The 10,788-nt window shown below is 43.6% G+C and overlaps 1 protein-coding gene and 1 long non-coding RNA gene across 2 annotated transcripts in view; one reads left to right on the forward strand and one right to left on the reverse strand.

The window, feature by feature from the left end:
* Nucleotides 1–4,101: 4,101 nt before the first annotated feature.
* OPTC (opticin) overlaps nt 4,102–10,788 on the forward strand; it is a 12,570-nt gene continuing 5,883 nt past the window's right edge. The window contains exons 1-4 of the mRNA XM_069074337.1: nt 4,102–4,221; nt 5,730–5,958; nt 7,374–7,509; nt 8,688–8,846. Of these exons, the coding sequence (XP_068930438.1) occupies nt 5,734–5,958; nt 7,374–7,509; nt 8,688–8,846 (520 nt within the window). The 5' untranslated portion in view covers nt 4,102–4,221; nt 5,730–5,733. The remainder of the gene's footprint in view (nt 4,222–5,729; nt 5,959–7,373; nt 7,510–8,687; nt 8,847–10,788) is intronic.
* LOC138150934 (uncharacterized) lies at nt 6,757–8,917 on the reverse strand. The gene is made up of 4 exons (XR_011165695.1): nt 8,789–8,917; nt 8,279–8,441; nt 7,124–7,269; nt 6,757–6,868 (listed from the first exon to the last, which is right to left on the reverse strand). It is a non-coding gene; the product is annotated as an uncharacterized lncRNA (long non-coding RNA).

Consider the following 10,788-nt stretch of genomic DNA (forward strand, 5'->3'; position numbering starts at 1 on the left):
CTTCCTTCCTTCCTTCCTTCCTTCCTTCCTTCCTTCCTTCCTTCCTTTCTTCCTTCCTTCCTTCCTTCCTTCCTCTGATTGGTGTGATTAATTATGAATTTTCTCTAAATCTCCTTAACAATTAATGAGAATATCCTCTGCATGTGGATTTTCATCTCTCTGTTTTTGGGTGGAGGGAGAACAAGTGGATTCTGGGTATGCTTGGAGGTGTGCAGGTGGGTATGGGTGTGACTACAGGGATTTGAGTGGATACAGTGAACACATGCCTAGAGAGAATTTCTCCCTAGAATAGGAGACTGAGCTAGCTGACCTCTATTCCCCCTCGTGACTTTCAGATTCTCAGTGTCTATGACTGTTACAGGTAAGAATGTACATGATCTTTGCGACAGTGAGTCTGTGTGTTTATTTATGAGAGACATTTACTCTTCCACCAAGTGTAGAAGTACACCTCTGGGAGTGGGGGAAGATGGGGGAGGCAATTCAACAAATTCTAATTTAGCAAACATATTTTAAGGCCTACTATGTGCCACAAACTAAATGAGGCACTGGAGATACAATACAAAAAGTGAAATCATTCCTGCCCTCAAGGAACAGATATTGGGGCATATGACATGCAAACAGATGATTGAATACAAGACAATTTGAGATCAAAGAGGACACTAACTGGGAATCTGAAAAAGCTTCACATAGGAGATAGGGATAATGTCTTGCTTGGGTGGTTCAATGATAGACTTCTCACCTGCCACGCAGAAGGCCAGGGTAAGTGAATTTTCAAGGCAGCTAGGTGACTCAGTGGACAGAACATTGGGCCTAGAATCAAGAAGACTCCTCTTCCCGAGTTCAAAACCAGCCTCAGACACTTACTAGCTGTGTGACCCTGGGTAAGTCACTTAACCCTGTTTGCCTCAGTTTCCTCATCTGTAAAATGAGCTGGATGGGGAAGTGGCAAACCATTCCAGTATCTTTGCCAAGAAAACCTCAAATGGGGTCATAAAGAGTTAGACACAATTAAAAAGCAGCTTGAGCTATTAAAGCAAGAAAAGATGAGGTGGAGGTAAGAGAGGTGTGTATTCCACTCAGGGGACAAAATCAATGCACTGACCTGAGGTGGAATGTGAAGATCGAGAGAACAGCTAATAGGTCAGTTTGGCTGGCACAGAGTGCCTGAAGGGGAGTATGGTCTGGGAAGGCAGGTGGAAATTACTGCTGGCTGCCTTAGTTTTCTCAGTAAAGTAGGAGGTGAAGTCCTTTACCAAGAGCAGAGCAGTGAAGAGGGGAGAGAAGGCTTGGAGGCTTAGGGACAGAGGAAGGCGGTTTAATGTACATCTCTGTTTAGACAACTCATTAATCTATACTTCCAGCTTCAGGCTGTCTCCCGAGCTTCTGCCTTGTGCATCGCTGATTGTCTATTAATCATTTCAAACCAAATGTCCCCAAGACATCCCAAACTCAACACGTCCAAAATAGAATTTATCATTTTTCCCTCCCCACCCAAAGAACTCTCCTCTACCAAGCTTCCTGATTTCTGCTCGGGACAATACTATTCCTCCTGTATCCCGGGTTTGTTTTCCTTGAGGCCTCCCTCTCATTCAACTCCATTGCCCAAACTTGCAATTTCTACCATGATGGCATCTCTCCCACCTGACCCCTTCTCTCTAGTCACATAGCTTATTGTAGGTCACTTTACTGGGCTATTGAACTGCTCTCATGATTGGTCACCCCGTCTCAACTGTCTGCCCATCCCAACCCCTCCTCCATCCAGTTGCTGACATGATCTTCCTCAAGTACACATATGACCATGATGATGCTACTTTCCTGGATAAATTCCAGTACTTCTTATCACTCTTAAGACAAAACTTAGGCTTCTCTGTTTGCCTTTTATTACCTTTAAAGCTTGACCCCAACATGTTTCCATCTCCATGAAATATTACCTGCTCTGTGTGCTCTACAGTCAAACTGGCCATCGCTCTGTTTGTCATACACAATATTCTATCTTCCCTCTCTATGCCTTTTCACTAGCCATCATCTTCTGGGCCAGGAATGTTCTCCCTCCTCACTTCAGCCTTAGAAAATCCCTCATTCCCTTGAAGATACCACTCAAGCACTGCTTCCTACATGATGCCTTTTTCTGGCCAACCTCTTACCAACTGCTAATGCCCTCTGGTTCTAACTACTTTACATTTATTTTGGTCTGTTCTACATATGCTTACATATGTTCATATTTTCTCCCTTGATAAAATGTAAGTTCTTTGAGAATAGGAGCTGTTTAAACATTTTTTGTCTTATATTGTCTTTGCATTTTATCCCCATTGTCTAATATTGTGTTGGGCACAGAGTAAGTGATTAATAAATGCTTGTTGATTAATTGAATAAATAAATGAATGAATTCTCCCTCCGGGGAGTTTGTTAGACAGACAATCAAGGACTCATTTGAAATTAGAGAGCATAACTTTGTAGTGGACCCAGCAGAAGCCTTTGGCAGATTTCAGAATGACATTAAAAATAGACAAGGCAGATGGTGGGGTTTGGCAGAGCATGAGCAGTGATAGGGACAATGGGACAGGAGATTCAAGGCTAGAGGACCACTTATAGGTAAGCTCATTGGCTATGTGGTCAAGCCTGGGAAGGGAGGACAGTCAGGCCAGAAGAGAGATGATGGACTGGGGGAAACAGGGATTGGTGGAGACACTAAAGATTTCAGTGGAAGAAAAGTCATCAACAAGCATTTATTAAGAGCCTACTAGGGGCGGCTAGGTGACGCAGTGAATAGAGCACCTGCCCTGGAGTCAGGAGGACCTGAGTTCAAATCTGACCTCAGACACTTAGCACAAAACTAGCCATGTGACCTTGGGCAAGTCACTTAACTCCAATTGCCCTACCTTCGCCCCTCCAAAAAAAAGCCCCCCCCCCGAAAGAGCCTACTATGTGCCAAGCACTGTGTTGAGTGCTGAGGATACAAAGAAAGCAAAACCAGAAGGGTAAAACAGGAGAGAAGATGGAAAAGCAGGATATTGTGACCAGAAAGAGGCATTTCAGAGTTTAGGATCATGGAGGTTACCTAGTTATGGGTGATATTGAGATCTAAAACATGACCATCCTTGTGGTGAAGTTGCAAAGGCTGATGACTGGGGAGCTGAGGTGTTCTAGGGAACATCAATGTGTATATTGAACTTCCCAAATATGGATGTAGAGCTTGAGATGAACTAGAAGACTGAACTCATTGAGGAAGGAGAGGGAATGATCTGGAGGCCAGTAGAATGGAGACTGTATCAATCAATCAGCATTTGTTGCCACAACTAAGGCTGAGAGGGAAATAGAGGAAGGGAGTAAACCTCAAAGAGGGAAAGGTCATTGAGTAATTGTGGCAAAGGTATGCCCTTAGAGTGGCAGTCAAGAGTATGGAGAATACCTATTCCTTCTCCTGGCCCAGTGTGTCGAGAAGCATGAGAGAAGTACCCAGTACTGGAGAGAATGGTCACTGACACAATGCCTTCCAGAGAGAACCAAGATTCTTTGAATACAACAAGAGGGAGAGAGTGTAAAGGATGAAGAGAAGTTTTTGAGGACAGAAGAGAAGTTCAGAGGGCACAGTGGAAGGGAAGGAAAGAATAGGATGGGAAAAGGACAGGGAAAGGTAGGGCTGAGATAATAGAGAGTTATAATAAGAAGAGAGGTTTGCCTCCAGTCAGTCATACTCTAAGCAATTTGTGAATTCTTATGATGTACTAAGCCTTGTACTTAATAAATGCTTGTGGACTGGAAATACAATGGCAGAGATAAGACAGTCCATATTCTTAGGGAAATTAGTCTCTCAACAGCAATGTACCATCATCAGGTGACCTGTCAATTACTGAATTACTGTGCAGGACTTAAGGGAGTAGAAAGAATTTTGCTAGCCACAGGAATGGGGAAGTACCGAATGAATGGGATTCCTACCCTCCAGATCTTGTGCTCACAGAGGACATCAAGATGCATCAACTCAAACACCAGGGAAGGAGATGAGTCAGCAATTTCAGATCTCTCTTATTGGTTCACATGGTGATCAGATCCTCCAGACACTTACTGAACTCACACTTAGGGCTAGCTTCTTTGGGTCATACTGAGGTAATGGGAAACACTGCATGATGAGAAGATACCCTGCATTTGTAGGGTTTGGGTAGAGCTGGAACCTGAGCCCTGCTTCTCCAACAAAGGGCTAATGGGAGGCATGGATTCTTGATGGTAAGTGAGGGCTATGGCTTATGTCAGATGGTTTGATGAAGCCTGGTAGAGCAGGTAATGCCTTCACTGCCCCTCCCTATCCCCACCCTCCATGGCAGATGGCTCGGCACAGTGGGAAGAATACTGTGTCTGAGGTTAGAGGGCCTAAATTCAAATACCACCTCCATCACAGAATATCTGCAGGACCTCAGGCAAATCACAACCTCCCTGCCCTCAGTTTCCTTATCTGTAAAATGATGGCTTCTGAGGTTCCTTCCAGCTTTCAATCTATGTTCTTATGGTCCATCTCAGCTAGAAGGTTGAGGAAGGGCTCTAAATCCTTCAAAAAGTGGTAGCAGACCACTACACCTACAAGTGTACCTACGATGATAACATTCATGAAGGCACGGCATACACGTGTGCACATATATGTGCGTTAGAGAAGCTTACGACCATTTGTGTCTGTGATTAGAGCATGGTTGTGGTGGTAGAGGTCCCTAACCTATATCTCAGGAAATTCTAATCTCCTGAGAGGGAATAGACCATGGCAAGGTGCCTACTGCTGCCTGGGTGGTAAAGTAGATTATTAGCTCCTAGAGGAGAGGGATTATTTCACTTTTGTCTTTTTAACTTGAATCAACCAACACGTATTTATTAAGCACCTAATAGATAACGAGGTGGAGAAGTAGATAGAGGACCAGGTCTAGACATCAAATCTTGTCTCCCACACTTCAGCTGTGTGACCCTGGGCAAGTCATTTAACTCTGTCTCAGTTTCCTCAATTGTAAAATGGGGCTAATAATACCACCTACCACCCAGGGTTGTTGTGAGGATCAGATGAGATAATATTTTAGAAAGCATTTATCCTGGTGCCTGGCTTATTGCAGGTGCTTAATAAATGGGTGTTTCCTTCCTTCCTACTATGGGCTTGTCACTATGCTAGGTGCTGGAGATTTCCAACATCTAGGCTGGCACCTTGTGCTTTTTGGGGGGTGGGTGGGGAAGAGAAAGAGGGGGCCTTACCCAGACATGGGATTTCTTTTTTTTTTTAATTAAAAAATTTTTTTGAGGGGGAAGGCAGGGCAATTGGGGTTAAGTGACTTGCCCAAGGTCACACAGCTAGTGAGTATGTCAAATGTCTGAGGACGTATTTGAACTCAGGTCCTCCTGACTCCAAGGCTGGCGCCCTCTTCACTACGCCAACTAGCTACGCCCCAGACATGAAATTTCGAGAGGTTAGGGAGTCTTAAGAGTGGAACACCCTCTTTAAAAGCAGAAGACCAAACCCACTTGTTTCAGAGAACTACCCAAGGTAATGAGAAGTTGAGTAATTTGACTGTGACCACATAGCTAATATTGAATTGGAAGCAGATCTTTCCAAATCTAAGGGCTTTCCCCACAAGTCCACACCATGTTGTTGTTAAAAGAATATTATAATTCTTATTTTACATATAGTATGTGCTCAGTTATATGTATATTGAATTGAGTTGACCCAGCCTCACACTCCTTTCTCCTTTCCCCACTGACAGTGCCATGAGGATCTCTGCCCTCCTGGGGCTGATGGCCTTGGTCATACAGGAGGCACAGGCTATGCCACCCTGGATAAATGGAGGGGTAAAGCAGAAGCAGCCCCAGGATGAAGGGACAGCCTATAACAGTCTAGAGCTGGGAAGCTATGACCCAAATCTGGAGAATTATGACCTCAGCAGCTATGAAGAGCAAACCATAAAGACTGTTTATGGAGACCTGACCCCAAAGGTGAGACTCAGCTAGTGGGGACAGCCAGGTCAGTCTAGGCCTGAGGTGCAAGATGCCTATCTCCCTTCCTCAGCTCACAGTGTAACTAACATAGGCCTCTGGCTCCCTCTCTGTGCAATAAAGGAGGTCCTTTGGGTGCCCTGGGAGTTAGGCTCAGCAACTGGAGAGCAGGGAACCCTTGTTTGCTTTGCCAACTGTCACCAAATTTAGTGGGGTCTATGAGAGACCACCTTTTTCTCCTTCTGCCTTCAAGTAAAATTGCAAATCCTACACTATTGGGTACTACGGTGGGTATCAGTGAGTGGTGGAAATTCTGCCCTATTGGGTACTATTATTGGGGATCAGTGACTGGTGGAAAATGCCTCCTCTTCTCTCCCATAAAGGAGAAGGCACAACTTATTTTCACCCAGTCTTAGTTTCCTTTCCTGTATGATTTTTTTTCTTTCAAATGAAAGGCTCTGTGGTACAATGGAAAGAGTTGGAGATTTGGAATTAAAGAGCCTAGGTTCAAATTCCATTATGGCCTTTTTCTGGGTCTCAGTTTCCTCATCCGTATCAGCTAGATGTTGTACTGGATAGAGTGCTGGGCCAAACCCTTAAGAAACTTGGAAGTGGTTATAGAGCCTTTCCTCTTGTACTGCAAGTGACTTAACTGCTGTTTGCCTCACTCTCCTCATCCACAAAATGGGTATAATAACAGCACCTACTTTCAGGGTTGTTGTGAAGATTAAATGAGATGATAATTGTAAAGCTTAGCACAATGCCTGGTAAATAGTAAACACTATATAAATGTTAGCTATTTTTATTTATTTGTTTGTTATTTTTAAAAATTGCCTGTGCCTCAGCCTGGTCCAAGAAGTCCTCTTTTCTCCCCTGAGCACAAAGTCACTCTCTGACAAGATTTACCCTCCTAGAAAATAAAAAGGAAACAAGTGGTACCCATTGATTAGGGAATGGCTGAACAAATTCTGGCATATGAATGTCATGGAATATTAGTATATCATAAGAAACAGTGGACACGAGGAATTTGGAGGAACATAGGAAGATGCGCGGTGAAGTAGGCAGAGCCAGGACGACAATCTGCACAATAATTACCATAATGAAAAGAATTGATGCTATGTTATTGTAATGACCAATTGTAGAAGAGATGAGGAAATTCACTTACCTCTTTTTCTTGGAGAAGTGGGGGACCATGGACTCTGTAAGTATATACACTATCAAAGGCAATCACTGTGTCAATTGGTTTTGTTTTACTCTTTTTTCTCCCATTGTTATAAGTGAAGAAGTGGGTAGAGAAACATTCAGAAATGACTGTAATATAAAAACAAAAAGCATCAACACAACTTTACTTTTTTTCCGGAATCTGTCTTGCCTGCCCTTCCCCACCTCTGTGTGGCACTTATGCTGTGGCTCAGACTAAAGTGGGCACCCTGGCCCCTTCAACCACGAGGGTATCCCCCAAGATGGTGACGGCCACCATGGCCCCAAGGACATGGACTGCAGTCACCACCCCTTCCATATCCAGCCTACTTAACGCTCTCACTGCTAAGGGTGAGTACCTACCTGGTCATAGCAGGACATAGCTGAGAGATGTGGAAAAATTGAAGGTATCATTAGCAGTGGCTGAACTAGTGTTAGTGAGGGGACAGAGAGATAGAAACAGAGAGAGAGACAGGAAGACAGAGAGAGATAGAGACAGAGAGAGACAGAGACAGAGAGAGGGAGAGAGGAAGAAGAAGAGAAGACAGGAGAAGAGAGGAGATGAGAGGAGGAGGAGGAGGAGGAGGAGGAGAGAGTTGTCTGAGGACCAGGGGGTGGTCAGAAGACTGAAGTTAGTAAGAGACACCAGCAGAACCACTCAGGCACAATTAACAGTGACACAAGGGCACAAGGAGTGAACAGTAATTAGATTAGTAACAATTAAAAACCTGTAAAGAAAGTGAAATAACTTTATGGTTGTTACTTGGGGTTGATGGCAAATGAAGCAGTTGATTTAGGGAATGATGACTTTTCAGCTTTTAATTCTTCTTTTATTGACACTCCACCCTTCCCCCTTCAAAAATGCCAGCCCCAAATATCTGAGCTATGGTTTTATTGGTGGCCAGAAGCTTGTCATTGTGCAATAAGTAGGAAATAGCAAAGAATGACTGGGGGGAATTAATTGTTCAGTCAACAAGCATTCATTAAGCTCTGTGCTGAGTGCAGATGATACAAAGAAAAGGCAAAATCAGTTCCTGCCCTCAAGGAGTTTGCAAACTACTGGAGAAGACAGACATTAATAGGTATATAGAAGATATACATGAAATAGTTACAAGCAAACCTTTGAGGGTAAAGCACTGTCAGCTGACAGGATAAGAAAGGGCCTCCTGCAGAAGGTATTCTCCATCCTAGCCTTCTTGGAAACTTCCTTGGGGATGTTTTCTCCTGGAGGGGATTAGGAGATGTCTTGCTGGCATAGGCAAGGGAATTAGTCCCCAGAGCATCTGGAACAAACAGAAATCGCATCAATCCTGGGGTTCTCCCAGGAACAATTCCAGTAGAATATAAGCCCTAGGAGACAGGGACTAGTTTTTGTCTCAATATACCAAGTGCCTTGGACAGAGGCTGGTACATAGTGTCTGCTAAGTAAATGTTTGTTGAATGAATGAATGGGAGAGGAGTGAGATCTGGAAGGGCTGTACAAATGGGTCTCCCTTATTCTCCACCCCTCGGCCTTCTGTCTGACCCAGGATTGCCTACCTGCCTGGTCTGTGTGTGTCTTGGCACCTCTGTTTACTGTGATGATGCTGACCTGGAAAACATCCCTCCTTTGCCCCAGGAGACAACTTACCTCTATGCCCGATTTAATCACATCAGCCAGATCCAGACAGGAGATTTCAAAGGGCTAAGTATGCCATTGTGGGTATGGGTGAGGGAAGGAGTGGGGAGTCAAACACACTGGGACAAAGAACTTCACTCTATTTTCCCCTAACTCAAGGCTTATTTTATCCTACTGTAAAATGGGGAAGTGTGAAGTTTTCTCAAACGTCTCTCCCTGAATCTCTCAGGTGGTTTCATTGGCTTATTCTCTTTCCTTCTGCCAGAAGCCTTAGGAAGTCTGCAAGCAGAAATAGCATTAGCTCTCTTTTGGTGGGGTGGAGTGGGGAAAAGGGGTAGGGACTGAGAGCCCAGGCAAAGGGAAATTAGATAACTTTCCTGGAGTTAGACAGCAACTTCAACAGGTTTGCTTGTCCCAAGTCCAGGCAGTGAGTCAGTAGTAATATTTGTTAAACTCTTATTATGTGCCAGGCGCTGTGTTAAGTTATAGGGATACAAACAGGGAAAAAGAAAGATAGTCCCTGCCGTCAAGAAGCTTACAGTCTAATGGGAGAAGATGACACAAAAAAGGAAGCCGATAAAGAGTTGGGGGTGGGGGGCCGAGGAAAGTGGGAAAGAGGAAGTACCCAGCACAGTCACGTGTTCAATTGTTTCAATCTGACTCTTCATGACCCCAATTTGGATCTTCTTGATAAAGATACTAGAGTGTTTTGCCATTTCCTTCTCCAACTCATTTACAGATGAGGAAACTAAGTCAAACAAGGTTAAATTAATTGCCCAGGGTCACACAGCTAATAAGTGTCTGAGGCCAGATTTGAACTCATGAACATGAGTCTTTCTGATTCCAAGCCCCGTGCTCTATCCACTGCACTACCCAGCTGCCCAGTGTCATGGTAGAGAAGTACAAAGGAGATCAGCTAGGTGGAAAATGTGGCATTATAAACAAGCCAATTCAACAAGCATTTATTAATCACCTACTAGATGCCCTGTACTAAGTGCTGAGGATAAGCAAAGAAAAAGAAAAGCTACACCCACCCCCACCCCCTGCCCTCAAGGAGCTCACAGTATACACACACACACACACACACACACACATACACACACAATACATATATATGTATACACATACATACATATAATGTGTATATATACATATATGTGTATTTATAGACACGTATAGATATTATACACACTCACACATACACACACATATATAAATTGAAGATACTCTCAAAGTGATAGTACTAGTAATAAGGGGAAATGTGCTTCTTGCACAAGATGAGATTTTAGCTAAGACCTAAGGAGGAAGCCAGGAAATTCAAAAAGCAGAAATGAGAAGGGAGAACATTCCAGATATGGAGGACAGTCAGTAAAAATGCCCAGCGTTAGGATATGTAGTGTCACATTCAAGAAATACCACTGCGATTAGTGCCAAAAGATTTGGGATTCAGTCCCAGTTCTAACGTTTTATTAGTGACATGACCTTGGACAAGTCCCTGGTGGTATGGTGGTAAGAGTATAGTTTATAGTATAGTTTATAGTCAGAAGACCTTGCTTCAAATCTTTCCTTTGCCACTTAGTAAATGACCTTGAGCAAGTCTTTTTGCATGTCAGGGTCTCAGTTTCCCAAATTGTAAAAGGAAGGGTTTGAACTAGATGATTTTTAAAGTTTCCATCCAGTTCAACATAACTATTTTGTCCTCCAATTCTCTGTTTCCTCATTTGTAAAGTGAGAATAATAATTCTTCTATTCTATCTCTCACAGGACTGTTGTGAGGGATGTTTCAGAAACCTATGATGGTTTACATAAATGTAAATTAATATGTCTTTGCCTCTGGGTAGGATGCATTAAACAGTCCTACTGGAAATATTTTCAGGGAGAGATTCCATTATATCACATATGGTGACAGAGATAGAAGTACTTTACTTTCCTCCCTCCTTCCCTCCCTCCCTCCCTCCCTCCCTCCCTTCCTTCCTTCCTTCCTTCCTTCCTTCCTTCCTTCCTTCCTTCCT

Source organism: Petaurus breviceps, unplaced genomic scaffold (genome assembly GCF_028583685.1).
Source record: "Petaurus breviceps papuanus isolate PSGF00001 unplaced genomic scaffold, PetGlider_PUasm1.0 90895, whole genome shotgun sequence".
In the NCBI taxonomy this organism is placed as follows: Eukaryota; Metazoa; Chordata; class Mammalia; order Diprotodontia; family Petauridae; genus Petaurus; species Petaurus breviceps.